Below are 27,784 nucleotides of genomic sequence, written 5' to 3' on the forward strand. Positions count from 1 at the left end.
GTGACAACTGCTATACTACGATTTTAATCCCGTGGGGATCCGGGTTAGAATAAATCCTCAGTACCCTCTTGCTTGTCGTAAGAGGCAACTAAATTGGGCGGTCCTATGGATGATACCGTAAAAACTGAGGTCCCGTGTCACAGCAGGTGTGGTACCATAAAGATCTCTCCCTGCTCAAGGGCCGCAAGCGCCGAGCATATGCTTAAATTTTGCAGACCTTCACCGACAGTGCTGACGTCTACATATGAGTGAAAGATTCTCGAGAGGGACGTTAAACAATATTTAATCAATCAATCAATACTACGAATTACTGTAGTGACACTGTTATTCTACGATTTACTACATTGACAACTGTTATACTACGATTTACTATTGTGACAACTGTTATACTGTCGGTTTACTTTTATTGAGACCAGTCACGATATCAGATGAAAGTGAAAACTTTTATGGAGACCAGTCGCAATATCAGATGAAAGTGAAGTGCCAGAAATTTTGACCCTTGCATCAAGGCCGTAGCAGCTAAGGTTCTTTGTCGTGCGAGTGATTGCTAGGATATGGGACCTCAGTTTTTTTAAAAGGTCTAATCTGGAAGACCCGCAACTCTCAGGTCTAAGTGCTGATCGTTTGGCAAAGGAGCAGTCACTTTACTTATGCTTAGGTTTTAGACCAGACGCGGCCAAGTCACGAACGGTGCTCGAACACACGACCTCTCAGCCACAAAGCAAAAGCTGTACAATGGAACCAATTATAGACCAGTAATAACGTTGATATTACGAATTACCAATATCTGTTATAGTCAAACTTTGATACCGGTTCTTTGACTCGTAAAGAAATAAATTTCCTAATATATGATTTAATTGAGTAGAAACTTTTTTTTATTTCGAACATTTCACGAAAAGCCCGAGTCCTTCATTATACTTGAGTAAATACCACAATAAAATAAACATCAACAAGTTTTATTAGTAAGCGGACAGTTTGCTACATTTAATTAAAATGGTAAAAGGCAATTTTAATGTGTACCTTACTAGAGTAATAATCATAAAAAATGTAAACTTTAAAATAATAAAATATAGATCCCAAAGTCATGAAGAAATTAATAATAAATGCAGGATGCATGGCTATGATATCGATTATGGACCATTTTTCACCGTTCCAGTTATGGTTTTGTATAGTTTTATCACGTGGTCTTTCTTAAGGATAATAAACAGAATTTAAAACAAGTAAAAATCAATTTGGTATTAATTATGTATAAATCTGTTTATTAGATTTATGAATTGTTAATCTTTATCCGGGAGGTATCTGAGCAGTTGCTGTGCATCATCATGAGGAGTTACCTGTTATCGTCATCTGTTATACTACTTCTATGTTTATTCAGAAATGGATATTGTAAGTAGATTAAGTCATTCTACTCTACATTTCTTATCAAACTTATCATTAAGATTATTGCTGTTCCACATTAACTGCCGTTCGGGGGTATACTAATTAACATGGTAGTTTCTAATGCTAACTGACCACAGAGAAATGTTCTATTTTCAAAATAGCTCGATAATTTTTATGTAAACTATCATTTTGCGGACGACTTTATCACGTTTGTTTGGCCATACCTCTCCATGACATTATTTCATATCTCTTGATAATTCTTTTTTTTCCTGCGAGTCTTTTGGTACATAAATATGCTATTTAAATCAAGTACAGTGCCGGATCCAGGATTCGTAGTTAAGGGGCGCAGATAATATAAGGCGAGAGTGAATTTGAAAAGAAGACTTCAACTATCATACCTTCAGCTACCATATGTAGTTGACCGAGTCGCGAAGAGGGAGAGTGTAGAACGGAGCTTGCTAATAAAAAAGAGAGACATTTCCTGTAAAATAGTGGCAATTCCGGAAAGAAAATACTAGTGGTTACTTTGGAATCGAAACATTTAGCAAGATTATACAAAATCCAGGATCTTATGTTTCCCATCCTAATTTCTAACTGTTCCTGTACATTAATAGTTGACATCAAGAAACAAGAGTACAGCAAACGGTACGACATACGCCCGTTAGACCTTCACGGCAATATCTGTATTCATGAGGAGAAAAAATCCAGAAAAAATGTTTGACATACTGTTTGCACTAAAGTAGGTCACGGTGCACCAATCAAGTTGAAATGTGAACTGATTATGTATTTCACTGAGAGGGGGTTGTGACAAAATTTCAGGGCAATACCTGTATTCATAACTATAAAAAATCTCGAAAACGAAAACAAGGTTTTTTCTATTAAGTGATACTTCGACCTTGAGAAACAATAGGCATCCTCCACTTGGAAAAAAGTGTATGTGCAACAAGTTTGATGGTACTAGCCCCAACGGTTCAGTCTGTATCCTGCCTACAAGAGCTTTTTCTACTAAGTGATACTACGATCTTCACCTTTGATCTCTGACCTTGAAGAACAATAGGCGTCCTTATTTGGCGTGAGGAGTATGTGTACCAAAGTTGACGGTCATAGCCCCAATAGTTCTGTATTCTGCCTGTAAGGTTTTCCTATTAACTGATACTACGACCTAGACCTTTGACCATGAAGAACAATAGTAATTTTCCTCTCATCATGGTGATCAAAGGTGCCAAGGTGTAAGATCCTGGAACTCGCGGTGCATTTTGCCAACGAGGTCCGGGCAGACAGACGGACGACGCTATACCATAATACGTCCCGTCTTTGACGAGCGTATAAAACGCAAAACTACAAAGCATTTTCGATTTACACTGTACATATGCTAGTAATAAATAGTGTAAATACCACCAAGAAATACATGGCTATGTGCGAAAAACATGGCTATGTGTGTTATAACGCAAAAGTTACGCGTTTATTCGTGAATGTTACACGCTCTAATGCAAATGTTTCGCGTTATAACGCAAACAAATATTTTAGTTACGAAAATGAGCTAAATGACCTTTCCTACAAATTACGTGAATACACCAGAAAAGTTTTAAGATACCAATCATTCCCAAATAAATAAGAAAATTTGTAGTTCTACAGGGAGTTTCATTTTTTTTTTTTTTAAAGAAAAAGGTTATTCTTTACTTTGTAAATAATGATCAACTTCATTGTGCAAACTAAGAATCAGCAAGCTCGGCAATGGAGTAGTTAGCACTAATCATTGGGCCTAAAACACCCTGTTTTCCAAGTATGAATCTTTAATGCGTCTGCATTACAAATCTAAGGGCAAGTGAATAATTATACCCGCACTTTCTAAAGAAAGTCCGGGTATATTGTTTTTATCCCGGTCCGTCCGTCCGTCCCGGTTGTTGTCACTAAAACTGTGTCCACATTTACAGCGCAATCCAAATGATATTCTAGGAGCTGAATAGCAAAGTCCTGTAGATGTGCAATAAGGTTTCAGAATATTCATATTGGCCCTAGGGGGCAAATAAAGCCTGAAAAATGAGGTTTTCTAACATAAAGCTTGTCACTTAAACTCATCTACATCTGTAGGAGCAGTCACATGATATTCTAGGAGCTGAATAGCAATGTCCTGTAGATGTGCAATAAGGCTTTGGAATTTTCATATTGGCCCCAGGGGGCAAATAGGGGCCGAAAAATGACGTTTTCTATCATAAAGCTCCATCTACATCTTCAGGAGTAGTCACATGATATTCTAGGATTGTTGACCTCGAATGGCCTTGAAAGTGGGTAAAGGTCAAAGGTCAAGATAACTTTCTCCTCCACAAGGTCTTAGGTGGTTGGCCTTAAAAAATGGGATCAAGGTCAAAAGTCAAGGTCACTCTTCAGGATGTGGGTCTCCACAAGCGACGCAACATTGAGTATGTACGTCATTCCAAAGGAAGCCTATATCCCCTTCCTTAACGGGATTCAGCATGATAGCTGTCTACACTAAGTACTTGCGAGACACAGATAGATGACCGACACTCTACGCATAACTTGGAGAAACAGTCTCCGTGGGAAAGCTAGGTCAATATCAAGGAGGACTGCATGAACCAACTAAGTGCCAATTTACATATCTACCCAATGTTCAACATTAGGGCACTGGTACTGATATTTAAGCAATACACAAAATTGACACTCTACACAAACTGATAATACCCCCCCCCTCTCCACAAAAAATTAAAACAAATACACATACACAGAAAGAGTTAAACATGTACATTTCACCTTCTGTATTATTGTAAACCAATAAATGAATAAAAAGTAATTCAAAAAGAAAAAAAAGAAAAGAAAAGAAATGATAAATAAATTACAATAAATGAACAAGCTAGACTTGCCTGATCAGGAATGATGCAATATCCTTTGTTCAGATTCTATACTCAGGAAACATTTTCTTTGTGCCTTTGCTCAGCCTCTTAAATCCAAGTGATTTCACTGAAATGACATCCACGTCCACACATGTACATAAATCATCCAACGAGGAAATGCGCAGCTTCCCCTCCTGTCGTCCGTTGACTGCATCCACAAAAGTGAAAGTAGAAATCCCCACCAACCAACTCTCTCACATGTCACTGTTTCGGATCCTATAAAAAAGCCACTTTATCAATGTACAATGATCACCATCACGCATTCAAACACAAATAAACAACATTGATATTATTCAAACTCCATTATTTCTTCTCTTTGAATCATCTAGTATTTTAAACCCTGGTCACATTACCTTCGTAAATATTTTGCTCACTGAAACGTCATGCCAGGTCAAATGATCAATTTATCATAGATATATTTAGAGGGTGGAAAAGTATATGACCATGGCTGATCATCAACTTTTATCACATTTGTTTGAGCTTGTAATTCACTAAAAATTAAACTTGTCGTAAAAAATACACACTGAAGTAACTACGACGAGTTGCAGAAAACCTGGATACCAATTAGGGTATCATTCTATCTCTGTAATTTGAGCTTGTGAAGTAGATCTTACAGAAGCGAGCGGATGCAGGAATTTTTTAAGTGGGGGTGGGGTGGGGGGTCCAACACTTGATCTTTTAGATACTTTTCACAACGTCCATTCGCTATCTATGTTTGATATCGCAAAGAAATGAGAGAGAGAGAGAGAGAGAGAGAGAGAGAGAGAGAGAGAGAGAGAGAGAGAGAGAGGTACTCCTAGTAGGCTGGGGGCGGCCTAGGCCCCAAAAACTGTAGGGTAAATGGTGCAACTCCTGCATTCTGAACATTTCCTGGTACTTCCTTTTCACTTTCAAATTGTCTACTTCTTAAACAATTTTTTTTTATGTTACATATTCTTTTTAAGAATTCTTTTTTAAAAGCGATACTTGCATCTGGCGAAAATATCGTAAGTACATTATCAGTGTGTCGTCTTATTTATCCTAGAATTAAATGATAATTATACTGGTGTTGATGAATTTGAATGAAGCAATTAGTAGTACATATACATGTAAGTATCTACCTTTCATATCATTTGGACTGAAAGTCTCGTTAAAATTGAATAATTCTTAAACTTTTTGGTTCTCCAAAGGGGAGAGGGGTCCGGACGCCCTGGACCCCCCCCCCCCTCCCTTCTGGATCCGCCCATGTCTTATGTGTTGTTTCTGCTAGGAACTTTTATTTGAGATTACAGTCACTTGCCCTTTAAAACCATCCCAATGCGAAGTAATAAGTAATATGAGCCCCGTCGGTTTTATTGACAACGCAATTTCTTTCTTTTGAAATGGTAAAGAAGTTCGATTTATTGACACCCTCTCTCTCTCTCTCTCTCTCTCTCTTTCTCTCTCTCTCTCTCTTTCTCTCTCTCTCTTCTATGGTAGGCAGTCGAAACGGTATGTAGTGAAAATGTAAGTTTAAACGATGAATTCAGTCATGTTTTGAAGATTTGGTATATCGAGGTTTGACTTTAAGTACGTACTTTGTTTTAATAGCGTTAGGCCTAGTTGTCAAATTACTGAGTCAACTTCTTCATCCCCTTTGGGAACTGAGGATGCAATGACGTAGCCAAATCACACTGTGGCTTCTTTGCTAGTTAAACATTATATGATTCAACGATGTAAAAAGGAGGGTGTTCCAGAAATCCCCCCCCCAAATGAATCGATAGAAATAAATATACATGTATCATCCAGTGCTAGTTAATCTTTTATTTAACTTGTACATTAAAAATAATTGCCTACAAATATTAGCAGTATCATATTTTTTTTTAAAAAACACCAAAGATGTCCCACAGAAAGGGGTGTGTGTGTGAGCCAATCCCAGGATTTCTCTCTGGATCCGCCATTTGGACGGAGAGTATATTTAAAGGCAAACACTTACGTGTGGGTATTACTGTCTCATGACAGCATCTAGTTTCTTAATTTTATTTACTGGAGATTTTCACCTATTACAAATAACATTTGTTTAAAGTCATAATCCATTATCTTCCTATGGGCTTTACTTATTACACACCGGTCGCGGTAGCTCAGTGGTAGAGCGTTCGTTTTGTAAACGGGAGGTCGTGAGTTCGAGTTCAAGCCGTGGTAGCGTCAAACCTAAGACGTAAACATTGGTAATGATTGTTCTTCGCCAAACGCTCGGAATTTACAAGTGAGAGAGAAGCACTGATCTGTTCTGTATCGCGACAGGTGTTGGCATGTTAAAAGAACCCTCACTGCTACGATCGGAAGCGCTATACTAAGCTTAGATTTAATTTTGTGGTACTTCACCTACAGCTGTTGACGTCTCAATATGAGTAAAACATTCTCGATAGGACGTAAAACAAACAAACAACTAATCCTTATATAAAGTCTCGAATGTTTCTCCATCACTAAATCATGGCCAAGACAATTTCACTGGTAACCTTGACTTTGAGCAAATGACAGGCCATTACATACCACCTTCTCATAAACAATCTTTGTACTATAGTATGAAACTTTAATGGCTCTTCATTGTTATACCCCCCACAAACGAAGTTTGGGGGGTGTATACTGAAATCAATTGTCCGTCTGTCCGTCCGTCTGTCCGTCCGTTTGTCCGTAGACGCAATTTGTCTGAAGTTTATTTCTAATACCGCTGGACATATTTCATTCAAACTTTATGCACATCTTCTATATATTATGTAGTTGTGCATCTCCTATTTTCATTGAAATATTTTAACAGTTATAGAAGTTACGCACATTTTCTTTTCATTTTGGGGGTTGCGCACTTTGTCCAGAGTTTAATTCTAATACCGTTGAACAGATTTGATTAAAACTTTATTCTCATCTTATATATATAATGTAGTTGTGCATCTTCTATTTTCATTGAAATATTTTAACAGTTATGGAAGTTACGGACATTTTCTGGTTTGACATCCACATACTGTATCTGCAATCTTGTGACTTCTCGGTAAAACATAAAGTGGTTCATGTGTGTTGAATACTTGTTTGTCAGATAATATTTATAATCTCAACTATCCCTGGCAATGGGATTCATAGTAAACTGCCTTTATTGCAGCTACTTAGAGTTGTTATACCAGTGGAAAAGATTACAATAATACCAATACTTGAGCTAATGTCATTTATTTACTGACAAAATCAATGACAAAATAAAGTTGGCATAACATAATGATCTTTAACAAAGTGAATATGAATTAAAGACTAGAAGATTTGACCAGGGATTTGCAATCATACAGCCTAAAATGTGCCAAATAGTATTCATTGTTTATATTAAGCATATTTTTAATATTTCATGTACTGCTGCACTGTAGAATATACACTTCTGCATTCACATTGATTGCCCTGTAGATAATGTGAAAATATCCAGTGTGCTTGCATTAAATATTTCCCATCATCTTATATGCCCTGCGGGGGTATTAGTCCCATTAGGACAGTTCTAGTTTAGTTTTGGCTTAAAAATAATTCTAACGTCGCCTACTAATGACCTTTGCATTAGTCTAATGACCACTATACATCACCTTGACTTTAGTTATATGACCTTGTTTGCTGATCATGGCACTCAAAGTATGAGCCTCTAGTATTTTTTCATAACAAAGATCTGGGTAATGAAAGATTTTTTTGTTTTGATACTTATCAATGATGACCTTAATCTTGACCAAATGACATTTGACCTCTTGCCAGAGACAATCTTTGTGCTACAGTATGTAAGTACAAATAGAATTTTTTAATTTGTTTACTCTTTACCTTGGCCTACTGACCTTGGAAAGACGTCTCTGCACATGACTTGGTCATAGACATTCTGTGTACCAAGACTGAACCTCGAATGGCTCCTCATTGTAATTCATAAGTATTGTCATTCATAGAGATGCCATTCATATTTACAGGTTTCTGTAATTTAGGAAATCTTACAGGAGTGAACGCCTACTCGTCATCCGTGTACACTTATGTAAATCTTGATCCCCAAATACCTTTATATGCGAATCGATCATTGGATGGGAAATTCCGAGATCACCTGAAAGGCGATTGCGCAGCAACAGCTAATTTAGAAGAGTACGCTTGGTGGATGGTTATCCTGCCGTCTATTTCAAGAATTTACAAACTTAACCTCATCTTCAGGGAGAATGGTAAGTTCATGACCATTTTTTAATGATTAGTAATTGCGTATTTGTGTCTGTTTTTTTAAAAATTATTATTATTATTTTTAGAGCACACCGCCTTATATTACATGCATGTATCATCATTTGAATACCTAAAGGGCAGTCACGTTGAATTATTGAATGTAGGTCGTCTAAGAACATATCTCTTTGTATACGCTTATAATATTCTAATTTGCTTGTGAGATTTTAATTCGCTCCTGAGGTTCTTACATAATGCCGTCTTGCTGCCAATTTAAGCATATGCTCTCTAAAGAGATATACAGTTGTTTACACATCGCTTCTTCTTCGGTGTGCTGTAAATGACCTACATTTTTCATAACGCTGTGCGAGTTATTTCCCCCTGATTACAGAGGGCGCACAGAAAATTGCGAAATCTCTACCCAGAGTTGTCGTTCCTTGATCGATAACTCTGGGTAGAGATTGCAAATTGCGGTCCTTAGTTGACGGTGTCCTATAAGGATTTACAATTTTTGATCGCATTCAATTGCTAGTTAAGGAATTTTTCTAAGAATTGAGTGTAATGACTTTAAAATAGTATAGCTGAACATAATATTTTAGTCACTAATTACATTTATATGTGTGCCTTGTGTTGTTTTCTCGCAAGCAAAGTATGATCATGATGTAACAAAGTATGTAAATATTAACTAGTCCTCGATTTCTTTAGATCAGAATCACGATGTCCTTAGTATATCTGCAATTCTTCATTATTAATTTTTATCAATATTTTCGACAACCAAAACGCAAAAGAACATGCAATACGATATGCTTAAAAACATGTGTAAAACCAACGCATACATGTACATTATCAATTTATCATTTCACACTGAAAACTACTTGTTGCTAAATGCACATTACTGTAGGTGTCAATAAATAAAGCATGTTAATTATCTCGAATTGGTATCTCTAGTGTAATATTCTTGTTAAAATATTTTTTCGCGTGTGATTTGATTTTTTGAACGTTAGATTTTGTGTACATCGACTCACACCTCTTCTTGCACTTCACTTACTCAAATGAGCACAAAAACAATCACCAGGCTCCTAACAACAATGGGTCTGCCTCCTCTTACTATTACATACAAACTTGGTTATTTTTACATGCAGAGATAGATCTCTAGTCAGATAGCCTCCCCCCTTAAAAAAAACATTGTCGTGAATGGTAGTGGAAATGTAAAATTTAACCGATGAATGGAACTGAAAGATCAACCCTTGCCGCCTTCCTTCTCGAGCTTTGGATTATTTTTTTTGAAATTAACAGAAGACTATTGAAATATCCTCGGTATTAATTGTATAATTTGGACAGAAATAAACGTCAAATACACCTATAACACCCCCCTCCCCAACCCTACAATTTGACAAAGTGCATACTTTAAAAAGTTTTCTCCTTAAAATCCAAGAAATTAAACCTTGGTTTTTGTCATAAATATATTACAACCTGTTAAAACTTGGTATATTAAAGAATTTGGTAAAGTAAGCTTTACTATACACTATTTGTTAATAATATTTATGTGAAGCTTAGGACCTCAATCGTAAGCGCGCCCCCAACTTCCGTTGTAAGGGGAGTAACTGCTATTACGGGCGGTGTATACTATCATTCCATAAACAGCGTGTCACCTCGCTTGACCGAGCACATTAAAGTTTTAAATGGGGAATATTACTGATCGGTTGGTTGTTTGCCCGTATGGTTTCAATAAAAGTGAGTTTGGATGATTACATAATGTAATATTCTGTCGATGTGATTGTTCACTGAGAACAGAAGTACAACCCGTGTCACTGAAATCTGTGAGAAATCTCGTTCAAAAAATGTGTATACTCGATCAAGTGAAGTGACACGCTGATGTTTGAATGGTAGTAGAATTTCGTAGAACTGTAGATTTCGGCGATAGGAGAGCTGTTTGTTAAGTTTAGGGAGTTAGTACATGTACAAGTTAAATAGCCGTTCCTACACATAACTAGTCCTGGTCTCAAGCAGCAGACAACCATAGACAATCCCAGGTTCTCTGAGGGATAAAGTTTTGAATCGTTGAAAGGTTAGGTACTGCATGGAAGTGAGTGGGCCACGTCCAACTGTTACTCCATGACTGGGCCGCCATACTTATTGAAAGTTTAAACTGGAAAAATGTTGGAACCAGTCAGTAAAAGATAAGAAACAAGAAAAATTGGAACCTGTCAGCAAAAGATGTACATCACAAACAAATGGAACCAGATAGCAGAAGATATGCGACACAACAATGTGTTCGTCTAGAGTGTTCTATTTTGTATATCAATAGAATGTTTTGTCTGTGTTTATTGTTAAAATGAAGATGTTATGTTGAATGCAAGAATATTATTAAGGGATTCAATTTAAAATTCAAAAAGGCTATTAAAAAAAGACGTCATAAAGTAAATCACCATGCCCGTTGTTGGTTTTTTTTTTTTTTTTTTTTTTACATTTTTATATTTCCATTGCAAAATAGCCAAGCACGGTAAGATAAGAACACAATTTGTAATTGAATAATGTATATTTTTATTGATAGAACTGTTATTGTTATTAATACACACCATGTATTTATACCGAAGATCAAAATACAACATTTTCCTTTAAAATACTTCCGCAAATTTACATGATCTGTTCTTCCACATATGAATTCCATTAAACAAATCTTTATAACAAATAAAAGTCTGAATCATCTACTGAGTAGACATACAGTAAACTTAGTACTTTGATTCCACGCACATACAGTGATAAAAAATTTAACTGAATCGATCATGAATAGAGATCTAATAGCTTCCTTTGTATTTTTGTAGTCACCCGGCATACCGGATTTTATTTATTCATCAACAAACAAGAGAAGATGGTGGCGGATCTAGCTTCCTTACCTGCCGTGTACCATGAACAAGACCCCAAAGCCAGCTCCCAGAACGTAATCATGTTCCCGAGGGGTTACGAGGGGAAGCATATATACTTGTATTTAAACGAAACAGGAGAAGATATATTGGATCTGTGTGAAATAGAAATCATCGGTAAATATCCCTGATGTCGTTGAAATACACCAATTTGATCCTGTAAATGACATTCGAGTCTTGTAAGAGTAACACAGTTTATCTTTCCCTTATCTATTTTTTTTTTTAATTTTGTATATAACAAGAAGACGTATCAATGTCCACTTTTACCAGCCATTTGACTGAAATATCGCTGATTCGGCGTAAAACATATTTAATTCGCTCTCTTAGATCGCTACCCACGGTAGACTTAACGGCGCCGTCATTTCATCATAACCATTTTCTGCTGGTGGGATGATAATTTCAGCGGACGATGCTTTCGATGTGATATACAGAATAGAAATGGTCGAAATAAACATGATTTGTCAGTTGCTGAAAATAATGGGGTCAAAAGTTCCTCATCAAAGATCGTGTCGAATCTCTGTTCATCGCTGCACATTAAAAAAAAGTGAAGATAACGAATAGTGATCAATTCATAACTCCTACAAAGATACAAAATTAAGAGTTGGGCAAACACGGACCCCTGGACATACCAGAGGTGAGATCAGGTGCCTAGGAGTGGTAAGCATCCCCTGTCGACCGGTCACACCGGCCGTGAACCCTACATCTCGAGTTATCCGTAGTCAAAATCAGTGTGCCAAGAACGGCCTGACAATTGGTATGAAACACGTCAGACAGACACGTTTGTTATATTGGCAAACTAGTTGTATTGGTAAACTAGATCGTTATAAAGATCATATAATTTGCGAAATGTTGAACGAGACTGTTGAAACCCTTGTAATATCAACTTGTTTGATAGTAGCCTGTTTCATTTTAAAACCCGCAGGCATGCTATCGAAGCCATCTTGGGACTATAGCTTGTATATCTCTATACAATTTTAAAACAGTTTTAAGTCACTAATATTATTGTTCATTGGTCTGTAATGTTACATTTCTTAAGAATTATTCTAAGAATCTCTTAAGTCTATCCTAGTTAGGATAGTCTTATACAAGAGAGCTTCTATGTCCATCTTAAGATAGGTCTTAGGACCATCCTAAGAATCGTCCTAAAACATATCTTAAGTCATGTCATAGGACTATTCTAAGGAAACCTTCGATAGCATGCCTGTTGATCAGACACAGAACACGCTCTTGCGTTACGAATCAGTTGAGATACATAAACACCATACGCAGGTGATAATGAAATATTGCTACATAAATATCGGAAGCCGACGATGGAGAAGCTGAAGTCATCCCGTTTGTAACAAAGTTGAGTTGTTAGTTTGCTGTTAATATATATTGACAATGAAATATCCAAATACTAAGCACATATGGAACTTTTATTTTAAGTTCACTGAGACATAAACACAATGTGTTATGTTTCGAAGTATGTGTTGGGAGTGACACACGAATGTATATTATTTGGCATATATATTTCCTTGTGCAATAGTAATAAAATGAATAGAGCAAGTCTTATTAAAACCGGATTGGATTTCCGTTCATTACAACACAACACCTTATATATTAGTATTTACGCAATTCTAATTTTTTAGCTATCAAAGAGGGCGGATCTGCGAATCTAACTTTAACTGGAGTAATATTGCGTGTCTTTCTTTGATCTTCAATCACATTGTTCTAAAAACTTTCCATCTGAGTTTAAAGTTCAAAAAGAACAATTTTTGCTTTGTTCATAACTGCAATGATTTGAATTTCAGGTTGTACACTTCAAAATAGTAACTGCAGATGTCCCGTAACACCTCCTGAGGAATTACCAGTGGGTAAGTCGTTCTTTGTTTCATATTTGTTTTACAACCTTTAGGATTTTTTCACTCATTGAGACGTCATCAACTGAATGTCAAATGCCGCGAATTTAGACCAATACATGACGCCCAGGTCGGTGCCGGATAAGGTTCGTTATCGTGCCAACGCATACTGCGACACCGCACCTTGGTTTTTAAGGTCTCCTCTAGAAGACTGGGACTGTCACTTCTAACTGCCGAACGTCACTAATTTTGATCTATATAAGGTACTCGAGGCCTTGTCAGTGAGAGTTCTTTAAGGTACCAATGTATACCGAGACATGTTAGGTTGACTTTAGAGTTTCATACCAAAGACGTATAACTCATATCGATATATATTGTTGTTTACTATATCCTACAATGTCAATGTTTACTATATCTTACAATGTCAATGTTTAGTATATCTTACAATGTTGTTGTTTTCTATATCCTACAATGTCAATGTTTACTATATCTTACAATGTTGTTGTTTACTATATCATACAATGTTGTTGTTTACTATATCATACAATGTTGTTGTTTACTATATCCTACAATGTTGTTGTTTACTCTATCCTACAATGTCAATGTTTACTATATCTTACAATGTCGATGATTGCTATATCCTACAATGTTGATAGTTACTATATCCTACAATGTTGTTGTTTACTATATTCCAAAATGTTGTTGTTTACTCTATCCTACAATGTAAATTTTTACTATATCCGTCAATGTTTACTATATCCTACAATGTAAATATTTACTATATTCGTCAATGTCTACTATATCCCACAATGTCAATATTTACTATATCCTACAATGTCAATGTTTACTATATCCCACAATGTCAATGTTCAATATATCCTACAATATCTATGTTAACTATATCCTACAATGTTGTTGTTTACTATATCCTACAATGTTGTTGTTTATTATATCCTACAATGTTGATGTTTACTATATTCTACAATGTTGTTGTGTACTATATCCTACAATGTTGTTGTTTACTATATCCTACAATGTTGTTGTTCACTATATCCGACATTGATGTTTACTATATCCTACAATGTTGTTGTTTACTATATCCTACAATGTTGTTGTTTACTATATCCTACAATGTTGTTGTTTACTATATCCTTCAATGTTGTTGTTTACTATATCCTACAATATCAATGTTTACTCTATCCTACAATGTCGATGTTTACTATATCCTACAATGTCAATGTTTACTATATTCTACAATGTCTATGTTTGATGTTTACGCTATCCTACAATGTTGTTGTTTATTATATTCTACAATATCAATGTTTACTCTATCCTTGAATGTCGATGTTTACTCTATCCTACAATGTCGATGTTTACTATATCCCACAATGTTGATGTTTATTATATCCAACAATGTTGTTGTTGACTGTATTCTACAATGTTGTTGTTTACTATATCCTACAATGTTGTTGTTTACTATATTCTACAATATCAATGTTTACTCTATCCTACAATGTCGGTGTTTACTATATCCTACAATGTCGGTGTTTACTATATCCCACAATGTTGATGTTTACTATATCCTACAATGTTGTTGTTTACTATATCCTACAATGTTGTTGTTTACTATATCCTACAATGTTGTTGTTTACTATATCCTACAATGTCGGTGTTTACTATATCCTACAATGTTGTTGTTTACTATATCCTACAATGTTGTTTTTTACTATATCCTACAATGTTGTTGTTTACTATACCCCGGTATCCTACAATGTTGATGTTTACTATCTTCTACAATGTTGTTGTTTACTATATCCTACAATGTTGTTGTTTACTATATCCTACAATGTTGATGTTTACTATATCTTACAATGTTGATGTTTACTATATCCTACATTGTCTATGTTTACTATGAAAGGTGAATATAACGAACAGTCATAAATCTCAAATCACCTATAAGCAATAGAAAATAGGTTGATGGGCAGACACAGACTCCTTGATATACCAGAAGTGGGTCCAGGAGCTATATTCCACAATGTCGATGTTTTGATGTTTACTGGTTGTTTGACGTTTACTTCATCCTATGTTGTTGTTTTAGTGTTTACTATTGTTTATGATTTACTATTTTTATTTATACTAACCTATGGCAGGATGAAATGTTTTTTAAAGGAGATTAATATTGATATTGAGTTAAATTTTTCAGATTTTCTTGAGACTGAGGTTGCCTTTGGGGTGAATAATAATATAACCCTTCAGTGTCACTCTCACTACATACTTCTGCAAAACAGTTCGGGGTTGCTGGATGAATGTAATTTTCAAACGAAATGTAAAAAAGAATCGGACAGTATTCAGGTCAAAAGCGTGTCCTACAGATGCTTGGGTAAGTACAATTGTCTCTTCTCCACAGAATATGAAAAATGCGCCTTTCAGCTGACTCGTAATATTGTCGTGACTCATCATGTTATTGCTGTATTTCATTTGTGATATTGAAGGATTCGAAACAGCACATAGCCACAATTAGGAAATTATACCAACCAACTTTTCCAATTCCGGTGGAATTTTCCCTATAACCCGCTTTCAAAATCGAACTTTTAAAATACTTTATTTTCCCGATTTTTACGAGATAACGTAGCCAACCTCGATTATTCAGTGTCCAATTTAAGATGGCTGTTCAACGATTTATTACGATTTTCATTTTACCAATTTTCCGTATCTTACAATGCAAGGTGAAGATAACGAACAGTGATCAATCTCATAACTCCTAAAACAATACATCTTTCATCGGATAATGAAAGACAACTTCATAACACTGAAATCTGACGTGGTCCTTTTCAAAATGGGGCTGACAATTAACGATTATAGATTTCTTTACTTTTATCCATCGCTCTAAAATTAGATTTAACAGGAGCAATCTAATTATTTCTTATAATCGACGTTTTCGAACTGAGAAAAAAAAATTGTAAGAAAAATATTGTTCTGTGAAAGATGGAGATAACGGACAGTAATCAATCTCAAAAGTCTTATAAGGAATACAAAATACAGAGTTGGGCAAACACGGACTCCTGGATATAATAGAGATGGGATCAGGTGCCCAGGAGGAGTAAACATCCCCTGTCGACCGGTCACACCCGCCGTAAGCCCTATTTTGATCATGTAAACGGAGTTATCCGTAGTCAAAATCAGTATGCCGAGAACGGCCTAACAATTGGTACGAAACTCGTCAGATAGCATTTGCACCAATGATAAGTTGTATTGGCAAACTAGATCGTTATAACGACTATAAAATTTGCGAAATGCTGACTTTAAACGAGAGTGTTGGAACCCCTGCACCATCAACTTGTTTGTCAGTAGCCTGCTTCGATTTAAAAACTGACCACAAGCAGGACAAGTTCTTGCGCATCGAATCAGTTTTGAGATATAAACACCATATGCAGTTGATAATAGAATATTGCTACATAAATATGGGAAGTTGACGATGGAGAAGCTGAAATCATCCCGTTTATCATAAAGTTGAGTCGTTAATTTGCCATTAATATCTACTTTCAATAAAATATCTAAGTATGAAGCAGAAGCGGACAACTCTGTGGTCTCTTTTATTTCGAGTTTACAGGGATATATCGAATCGACATATGAATGAAAATATATAGCATCCATACGTTTGTATGGAGTATACACAAACTTTTGGATGATTGAGACTATTATAGTGAAAATAGACAGCATGCGAAAGAAAAAAGAACAATAACAAAATATGTCGAATAAAAGAGAAAAAATAAAGGGGGAATAAAAAATCAAGAGCACGGTGTACATGCTTCTGTGGACAGTTGTAAGTAATGAAAAAAGTTGAGGCCTTTCTTCGTAATTAGATGGAGATCGAGATTATAGAAATTAACGAGCTGCGAAATGAGAGCCTTTTTCTTCAATGAAATGAATAAAAGGGGTGTTATAGATAGATGGAATTTTGTTAGTTGGATTAATATTTGCACAATTATCAATAATATCAGTGTGTTGATATATTGACGGAGCTATGGTTAGAGGGATAGTTTCGACAATCCAGACATTTGTGTATAACCCCCCCCCCCCCCTCCAAGTCTGGACTCTTTGTTAGTAATTATTTTGAACTCAAAGCGAGGCTTATCGAAATCCTGATGAAGACGCTGATTGGTTAGTTCTCATAGGTAATAACTGCGCCCATAGAAACTACTTTGGATCGAACTCTAGAGATTTCAAGCAGAAATTTTCCACTGGAAGATAAAAATATTCAATGTTTAGACATGTTTCTTCTGGAAAAAAATCTGTTTGGAATCTTCTTTTTGTGACTATTATGTGAGTTGAATATGTGTTTACACCTTGGATAATCCTGATTTCAATGACAGTTTTATGCCCCCCTCCCCCCTCCTTCAAAGAAGAGGGGTATATTTCTTTGCACCTGTCGGTCGGTCAGTATGTATGTCGGTCGGTCGGTAGACCACATGTTGTCCGCTCAATATCTTAAGAACCATTTACTTGATGATAATGATATTTCATATGTAAATGGTTTATGCATAGAAAAGGACACCTATTGATTTTTATGTCAATAGATTAAGGATCAAGGGTCAATCTACTCTACACATAGGAAGATAGTGTCCGCCCATTATCTTGCGAACCCTTTCTTTGACAGACATCAAACTTGATACACTGGTACATCCTAAGGAGTACATGAGCCCTATTGATTTTGAGGTCACATGATTAAAGGTCAATGGACAAATTGGACATAGGAAGATGATGTCCACTCAATGTTTTGAAAACCCTTTGCTTGAAAGACATCAAACTTGGTACACTGGTACATCATATGAAGTAGATGACCCCTTTTAATTTTGGGTTCACATGGCCAAAGGTCAAAGTGGACATAGTAATATATTGTCTCCTATATTTTAAGAATCATTTGCTTGATTGACACCACACTTAATATACTCGTACATCTTAAGTAGTCGATGAACTCTATTGATTTTTAGGTCACATGGTCAAAAGCCAAGGGTCAATCCACTCGGGAGATAGAGAGATATTGTCCGCTCAATATCTTGAATTGTTTTGGCAGTACTATCAATTAAATCATTCATGTGTTTAACCCTTTTCATTTCGCAACACCGGGGGATATATGTTTTACAAACATTTCTTGTTTCATTTAATTCTAATAAAGTATCGTTTATTTGAGTTTATACAAGGATCGCATAAATCAATGCATTTTCTTTCAACGTCCTTAATAATTCATTTACTAGATCAGGCTCTTTTAGGGGTTGACTTGACATTATGGACTAACATGCTGTGTTTTACATCTGTAAGTGCATACAAACTGGGAAATATATTTATTTTCTACTTAGCATATAGGTGGTGGGTTTAGACCCTCCACCCCAATATATATGCATGCCTGACATAGTCTCTACCAATGGAATTAAGATATTTTGATTTAAAAAAAGCGGGAAAATCTTTAGTGTGCTGAAAATTGCTCAATACGAAAATGAAAAATCATTAAAAATATATGATGGCAAGTCAGCCATTATCCTGCAATTGATTTAATAATCCCCATGGAACAATGACGTATTTCTATTTAACACGGTTACTAAATATGTCAGCTTTTGCGTAGTACTAAATAAGTTTGTACATGTTTAACCCCCTTCCTTTTTTCGTTGATGTCATGAGACATTGAAATCCATTTACAAGATTAGAATTAATTAAGTTAATCACGACCATTTGATGTCAAATGTTTTCAAAAGCATGTATGATAATGAATATTTAAGTGGCAAGGTTGATTTTCATCATCATGTCCATGGATGCATGCTAAATTTACCCTTCAACTCTTAATTTAGATTCGCCACTGCTTCAGGTAAATTGTGACGTCAAAATGCAAGTCTACCGTTGCGTTACGCATCTATCGTCTTGCCACAGTATTACATTTTGTTATACATTAAGTCTAATGGGGTGTACTGCATTGTGTAGGGAATCCGACTATAAGACCAGGCTTCGAGCCCATAAATTGAGAATAAACTTAAGTCTAAATTTCAAATCCAGCTAACTTTTGAAATAATTTTCATAAACAAATAAGATTTTCAGTATGTGTTTGTAGTTGATGTTCTTGTAAAGCTGCAATTTTGCTAAACATCTGCGCTAAATAAATCTTAAGATATAAGTAATCATGTGTATATTTTGGGCAGATCCATTGAAATGACGAAGACAATCGAGCGAAACTTCTAAATATCTCTTCTCATTTGTCATATTACTTTTGAAATAGGGTTTGGTAATACCAATTGTTAAATCTAATAATCGTTAAAGAAATTCTCGACCTGGTAGAACCACAGTACAAAGAAATTAGGTAAACCAATGATAGAGTGCAACAGCTAAGGTGTTAAATTGTTATTCTGTAACGCTGACTATTTGTGAACACACTTAGGAATTGTAACTTGAGGAAGGCGTGCTTCCATTCCAACGGAGTACAGATCATAACCTAAATATGTAATGACCTCATTTGTTCCACATGTCTTATCCAGTGATGTAGAGATCCCAATATCTAACCACAGGTAGATAAAGGCTTTGATTTGCTGTAGACATTGTACTGGTGACGTAATGACAATAATGAAGTCATCCAAAACACGAGAAATACACGAAATACCGAGGTCGGTTTGTGCTATCCACTGCAATACTGTAGAAAACCGTTCAAATACCAGTTAATTGCAAGACGAACTAAGAACGAACTGTAAATCTGTTTCTACATAACATTGATGCCAAATGCTTAATCTGTGTCGTCCTGAAAGAAAGGGACACAATGCTCACAATGAAGAGAGAGCTGTTTCTATTGGCTTAAACTTGCCTCTGACAACTTCACGACCAAATACGGACCTCACGATAGCCGTCCAGGAAGAGCAGTAACTTGGGAAAATTTACAGGCGCATTCTTGGATCCGCCATTGCGCTGTCTTGATATAAACAATATACATGAATACATCCAAGCTTACAATCCTAAGAATTGCACAATCAATATCTAAAAATTATTTCTTATTCCGAAATATTGTATTTATTATTCATTTGGTGGTTACCGATGGTACTCAACTTGGAATATTCCTTTGTGATATACTATTCGTCCTTTTTTTTTTTTTTTTTTTTTTTTTTTTTTTTACTATTGATCGAAGTTTTTCATCATACTTATGCAACAAGCAAACATAGCAGCCAATCAGAAAACGTCAGATAAACACGCCCATTCACTGTGTAGTATTTCGTAAACACAATAATGAAAATCAAGAGAAGCATGGACGAATTACATGATACGTGTATGTGCTTCAACATTAGGATATCAATCTCTTTATAAAAATTGATAATTTAAAATAAGATACAAGTGCCCATTGACCTCTTCTTTGATGATTTTTTTTTATTTCAGAGGTTTGTAGAAACGATGCGTACAATGAGTCGACCACGGTCCTCGTCAATCTAAACAGTTCAAATGCCTACTACCTGAAAGAAGAGAATATCACTCTCCAGTGTAAATATCGTCACAAGCTGGTTATTGGTCAGCTGACGAGAACCTGTCTGGGCAACCTGACATGGACTGGAGACAAACCTGTGTGTCAAAGTAATGCCTTTCTTATTCGTTGAACCTGCCTGATATATAAGTTTATACATGTACACTTTTGGTAATAGTTAGCTTTTTAAGACATCTTCGGTTTACAATGAATGTCAATATGAATCATGCAGTATTTTCTTTTATTCAAGTATCTCTCAAAAACTAGAGTTTTAATTCAAGCCTAACATGGTCAAGAAACGCAAAAGTAAGTAGTTTGAAAATTGAGTTTGAGGTTTCATGTCTGGATGATATTGCTGTTGATTGATAAAATAGAGGTACAGAAATGTTTAGCTCCTTGAAGGTTTCGGTGACTAATCAAGATAGTCTTAAAAAGGGATATCAATGTTCTTTCAAAATGACGTAAAATTCTGACTACATAATTCATTTCACAAGATTGGGTTCATTTTTTATAACCTGTTCTTTATTTGGACCTACTGCTGAAAATCCAGATCAACCACTTGTCATACGCCTTTCTTTTGTAAGTTATTTGGTCACATCCACTATGCAGATAACCACTTGTCATACGCCTTTCTTTTGTAAGTTATTTGGTCACATCCACTATGCAGATAACCATTTATCATACGCCTTTCTTTTGTAAGTTATTTGGTCACATCCACTATGCAGATAACCACTTGTCATACGCCTTTCTTTTGTAAGTTATTTGGTCACATCCACTATACAGATAACTACTTGTCATACGCCTTTCTTTCGTAAGTTATTTGGTCATTTCCACCGTGCAGAAAACATTTTACTGTATATTTTTGTTCATAGCTTCTTAAACATTTTAAACTTTTTAGATACTACTGGGCCAATATTTGGTACACATATGTTTAGCATTTATGCGATAAGGGCAGAGGCGTTGATAATTGCATATTTAAGTAAACGCCCAATTCCTTGATGAATTGTCTTGGATTTTTATTTGAGAGCTACTTGATCAGAATTGCATGTATAAGCTAAGAATGATAAACAATAATTTTACAGATAATATATAAAATCAACAAATATAACATGAAAATTATGAATAAAACATAAAAATCAAATGAAATTCATATGGAAATATGCTGTCTGACGTGTTTCATACCAATACGCCGGTTTCGAGATACGTCCGAGTTATTTCCCTTTGGAGAACTCCCGTATATAGTAAGACCACAGGGGCTAAGCCCGTTTTGGGCCCGAACTCTGTGATACCATAAATATAGAAAGGGGTCTAACTCTGACACAGATAAAAAACTAACCACTCGCTTCAAATGCCTAAAAAATCTTAATAGGTAAGCTATGCGTAGTTTGTCGTTTTCCTTGCAGAGATTAATGTTTTAACTACTTGCATGCCAAATTTCAGTCACTGGTTCTTAAAATAACAAAGATATATGTCATCGTTCTCTCGATTTCACTTGTTTATTTTTACTAGGACATTTACCGGTCCAGGTCACGGAGTCGTTTCTCGCCTATGACAGCAGCGAAATTCAGACTAGTATGGAAGATTTCGGACCTATCAATTAAAATTTCACCTCCATTATACGCTACTTACTTCCTCATATTTTAATAATGTTCTTCGTGTAGACGTTACACGACTTATTTTTCCTCAGCACCATCAACTGTTGACAAGATCTGCCATTTTAATGTATACACTAAATACCCGAAATGTCTAAAACTTTAAAAAAGAGGAAAATGGGTAATAATAATCTAAATGAAATAGAATAAACAAAAACAAAAAATTAAAAAAGCCAAGAAATAATGTTCAATTTCCTTCTCTAAGTGCAATATCACAAGAATAATGTTTTGATCAGTTTTAAGGTATTTGAGATTTTAAGTCTATCGGGTATTTAGTGCGTTCCTTAAAACGGCAGCTCTTGTCGACAGTTGATGCTGCTGAGGAAAAATAAGTCGTGTAACGTCTACACGAAGAACATTATTAAAATATGATGAAGTAAGTAGCGTATAATTGAGGTGAAATTTTAATTGACAGGTCCGAAATCTTCCATACTAGTCTGAATTTCGCTGCTGTCATAGGCGAGAAACGACTCCGTGACCTGGACCGGTAAATGTCCTAGTAAAAATAAACAAGTGAAATCGAGAGAACGATGACGTATATCTTTGTTAATTTAAGAACCAGTGACTTGAAATTTGGCATGCAAGTAGTTAAAACATTAATCTATGCAAGGAAAACGACAAACTACGCATAGCTTAACTAGTTTAAGATTTTTTTTAGGCATTTGAAGCGAGTGGTAAGTTTTTTATCAGTGTCAGAGTTAGACTCCTTTCTATATTTATGGTATCACAGAGTTCGGGCCCAAAACGGGCTTAGCCCCTGTGAGTAAGACGCGAAACAATTTGTTTTCATACTGGAGTGGGACAAATATTCATCACTGCGTGAGAGAATGTACTCAGTAAGTTTCTAATACGCTGTTTCATCACCCGAATTTGACTGATACACAAACTAAATAAGTGATAATTATTTAGGGAGTAATTAAATACATGGAAATCTTATTATATCACATTCTTTCGTTGGTCGGGTACCATATCTAGGATATTGCAAATATGACATTGTTTTTATGTTTCCACTTTAGTAAAACATTTCTTTCGATATTATGTTGTATTTCCCACATTCCTAAATCCCTATGAAGGCGTACATTCTCAAAGTCCTATGAAGGCTTACATGATACTGTACATTTCTATGAAGGTTTACATTGTTTTAGTTATATGAAGGCCGACATTAATAAAATCCTATGGTTTACATGGTTACAGTCCAATGAAGGTTTACATGGTTACAGTCCAATGAAGGTTTACATGGTTACAGTCCAATGAAGGTTTACACGGTTACAGTCGAATGAAGGTTTACATGGTTACAATTATATGAAGGTTTACATGGTTACAGTCCTATGAAGGTTTACATAGTTACAATTATATGAAGGTTTACATGGTTACGGTCCTATGAAGGTTTACATGGTTACAGTCCAATGAAGGTTTACATGGTTAGAATTATATGAAGGTTTACATGGTTACAGTCCAATCAAGGTTTACATGGTTACAGTCCAATGAAGGTTTACAGTGTTACAGTCCTATGAAGGTTTACATGCCTACAGTCCAATGAAGGTTTACATGGATACAATTATATGAAGGTTTACATGGTTACAGTCCACTTAAGGTTTACATAGTTACAATTATATGAAGGCCTACATTATTAAAATCCTATGTAGGGTTACAATATTAAAGTAGTCATACAAATAACTAGAGATCCAGATCTATTTAAGCCTATACGACTACACTTCTAAAACGTCTTACACAATTACCATCCTGTGAAGGCCTACATGACTACATAATTTTGTCTACATGGTGTAGACAGTATTTACCTACCTTGGGATCGTAATTTTACACTGCTTATTCAAAAGTCATGAAAACGGTAACTTGTCTATCGTAGGATGCCAGTGTCCCTGCGAGCGACTTAAAACTCAGAATTTCATCACAGACCCGCAGGTGCTTGAGGAAAGAATAGAAGAGATTAAAGCAAAATTGGAGGTGGAGAAAGCCAAGCTATCGTCCACTATCCGGCAGAAGACATCGGCTTCAGACGAGCGGAAGTCTGTACAGGGAATAGGAATGGCTCTTGGAGTAGGGATTATAACTTTCATTTTCTCGATCATTATATGCAGTGATCTCCCTTTACTATACCGGCACATTAGATACGGAGCTTTGTAACAACCTTTTTTAAAGAGTTGTTTAAAAGTGCTTTGAAATTTGGGAGCTGTGTAACGTACTTTGCAAAACAGTGTGCAAAGTGAAACGAAAATTAGATGTAGCATATAACACTTCGGAAAATCATTTAAAAGGGCCCAGCTCCTGGTCGGATACCCACGGTTGATTACGCTTTGTTCCTCTCTAGGGATCAGCTGATAATTAAAATACATTTTCAAACACACAAAGTGCGTTTATAAGAAACATTGGACAAAGACTTTTGCTTCTGGAAATGTTGGACTGTAAATTAGTAACGAGCGATTGCCAACAAGACAGAAGTTTATGCTTAGGCATAATGCATATTTCAAATGCAATAAAACCGTCAACAATTGTATCATTACGTTTACTAGTATATGTAGTCCATGTGTGACGTTATTGTAATTAAAAGGCTGAATCTTCAAAAATCTAACACAATTGATACCGTCCATATTTAATGCTGTTTCAAGATAAGTTAATACACCTTAATTTTTTATGTGTATTTATTAGCAACCCTGTGTTGTAGCTGTTATTTTTGTGACTGTGTTTTAAAAATCCGGTATTTTCATGTATATTTATTATTTGGAATATTTGATATTCGTAATTTTAGTGTAACGTATAGTACTTTAGAGTACTACTCTTTAGAAAAGGCGATATATAGATGTATTTCATCATTTTAAAATATCACGGTCCTTCGGATGAGACCGCAAAAACAGAGGTCCCGTGTCACAGCAGGTATTATATGACACGATAAAGATCCCGCCCTGCTCAAAGGCTGTAAGTGCCGAGCATAGGCCTAAATTGTGTAGCCCTTCACCGGCAATGGTGTCGTCTCCATATGAGTAAAATATTCTCGAGCGGGACGTTAAACAAAATACAATAAATCAATCAAGCTGCACTGAATTTGGGCCCACTTGTTTATACATATTTTTCCGGGTTAGAATCGAATACATGCGCTGCTCATGGCGAAGCAGTATGTCGAAACCCTTACTGGCTTAGTCATGCTTTCATCTTCCCATTATGCTTATAGAGACAGATACATGTTTGTTAAATTTTTAAAGTCAATTTTTAACTGTCTCTGCAAAACTGTATATCATATTGTTCATCTCCTGCATCATTTTGATCTAGAATTGATATGGTTTGAAATGTATGTTACAAATTGATTGGTAGCCTAAATGAAATGGTAGAAAATACTAAAAAGACGTATTAGACTATTTCATTGGCAATACTCATGGGTGGTGCAAGTCATATGAATATTTTAGATAAGAGTTTCTAGCATTATTGTATCAAATGGTAAGAAATATATCCTTTTGGTTGTTTATATTGTTACGAATTTGACATTCCCCACTATGTTGATGAACACATGCCAGTGATTTTACGTGGATTACATGTCAATAAAATAATAAGTGTATGAATGATTGTGTGAATAATATATATTGATGTTTATTTTTATTTATTAAATTATTCTTATTGATAAAAGACAAGATATTAATAAGAAAATGTATATTGTACGCCTCATTCCGAATTTCCTCCACGCGACAAGGGGTTCACCATGTAGATAACACCGTTAGTCGTTCTATAAGTACATTTATATACATATGGATATGCTTACCTCTGGTAATATGGATAAATAATAATACCAGTCACTGATAATTTGTATAGAATGTTACACTTGCACTTCACTTTGCATACCAAGCGGTCGAAGTTATAAAGTACATTCGGAACACCTCGGATGAGTATAACAGATATACAGCACCCGAAGTTTTCCGGCTATTTGAAGTTATGGCGCCAAATTGTCATACATTGGATGTCATAGAGGGTCTAACTGGTATACATACAAGCCCTGCAGGCTCTGTCGACAGACGTCTGTAGTCTCAAACGCTGAACTGTTTAGCTATGACTTCACTAGGCCTAACAGAGCATGGTGGAGGAATTTAGATGGGTAATTATCATTAACCTAATCTAATACGGAATTTATTATTTTTTGTTACATTTCACGAGTTTTACTCAGACACAGGTAGTGATCTGAGCTGACTGTTGTTAGATTACTATTTACTTAGTCACAAGAAGTTGTAACGTATTTCCTTATACGCAAGAAGGCTATCAAAGTCCGTGCCTTGTCAATTCAAGGGTTCGAGGTGTAATTAGAATAGCAACTTTCATTGATAAAATAAAATTGGGAATGTTATTAGAAATTGGGCCTGCAGATGCAAGGTGAAGATAACGAACAGTGATCAATCTCATAACTCCTACAAGCAATACAAAATAGATAGTTGGGCAAACACGGACCCCTGGACACACCAGAGGTGGGATCAGGTGCCTAGGAGGAGTAAGCATCCCCTGTTGACCGGTCACACCCGCCGTGAGCCCCATATCCTGATCAGGTAAACGGAGTTATCCGCAGTCAAATCAGTGTGCCAAGAACGGCTTAACAATCGGTATGAAACACGTCAGACAGCATTTGACCCAATTCGGGGTTGTATTGACGAACTATATCGTTAAAACGACCATAGTATTTGCGAAATGCTGACTTCAATCGAGACTGTTGAAATCCCTGTACCATCAACTTGTTTGTCAGTAGCTTACCTCGATTTAAAAACTGACTATACCCAGAACAAGCTCTTGCATATCGAATCAGTTGAGATATATAAACACCATATGCAGGTGATAATGGAATATTGCTACATAAATGTGGGAAGTTGACGATGGAGAAGCTGAAATCATCCCGTTTGTCATACAGTTGAGTTGTCAGTTTGCCGTTAATGTCTACTGTCAATAAAATATCTAAATATGAAGCAGAAGTGGACGAGTCTGTGGTGTCCTTTATTTCGAGCTCATGGGGATATATGAAATCGACATATGAATGAAAGCTATAATTGTTAATAGACAAAACGTCATCGATTTATCTAAATATCGAATTGAAGGTCACAGCGAGAGATTTTTTCTTCTCAGGTAGAAGTTTTTGAATAAATTCTGCTTCATATGAATATAAAAACAGGTCAGCTAACAAAGGAGCACAATTTGTGCCCATGGAAATTCCAACAGACTGTTGGAAGACCTGATCACCAAAGACCACGAAGATATTGTCAATGAGGAACTCGAGCATATTTTTTATTTCAACTTCAGAGTACTTGTGCGTGGAATCAGAGTGGTGTTTAACAAAGTAAGTTTTTGAATGACTGATCACTAGATATGAATATTTCCGTTTTCCGTTTTTGTTGAAGAAGCAACTGTCTATGGTGTCAAAAAGTCTAGTCTTTAATTTATC

General features: G+C 35.7%; 1 protein-coding gene and 1 long non-coding RNA gene across 3 annotated transcripts in view; one reads left to right on the forward strand and one right to left on the reverse strand.

The window, feature by feature from the left end:
* The first annotated feature begins 1,270 nt into the window (after positions 1–1,270).
* On the forward strand, positions 1,271–25,952 carry LOC125683488 (uncharacterized). Its single transcript, XM_048924714.2, has 7 exons — positions 1,271–1,386; positions 8,228–8,467; positions 11,285–11,500; positions 13,174–13,236; positions 15,425–15,601; positions 20,626–20,817; positions 24,227–25,952. Exons 1-7 carry the CDS (start codon positions 1,323–1,325, stop codon positions 24,502–24,504), a joined length of 1,230 nt encoding a protein of 409 aa, XP_048780671.2. The 5' UTR covers positions 1,271–1,322; the 3' UTR covers positions 24,505–25,952.
* The window catches only part of LOC130046856 (uncharacterized), a 53,535-nt gene continuing 29,324 nt past the window's right edge, over positions 3,574–27,784 (reverse strand). For both annotated transcript variants that reach the window (XR_008795890.1, XR_008795889.1), the window contains exon 4: positions 3,574–4,505. This is a non-coding gene — a long non-coding RNA (uncharacterized LOC130046856). The remainder of the gene's footprint in view (positions 4,506–27,784) is intronic.

The sequence above is a fragment of the Ostrea edulis genome, chromosome 6, assembly GCF_947568905.1.
Source record: "Ostrea edulis chromosome 6, xbOstEdul1.1, whole genome shotgun sequence".
NCBI lineage: Eukaryota > Metazoa > Mollusca > Bivalvia > Ostreida > Ostreidae > Ostrea > Ostrea edulis.

Excerpts from the sequence above, each read along its gene's own strand:
- LOC125683488 (XM_048924714.2), top strand. The coding sequence starts at position 1,323 with ATGAGGAGTTACCTGTTATCGTCATCTGTTATACTACTTCTATGTTTA. Across the intron at positions 8,468-11,284 it reads CCTCATCTTCAGGGAGAATG|TCACCCGGCATACCGGATTT; the intron begins GTAAGTTCATGA and ends GTATTTTTGTAG. Across the intron at positions 15,602-20,625 it reads CGTGTCCTACAGATGCTTGG|AGGTTTGTAGAAACGATGCG; the intron begins GTAAGTACAATT and ends TTTTTATTTCAG.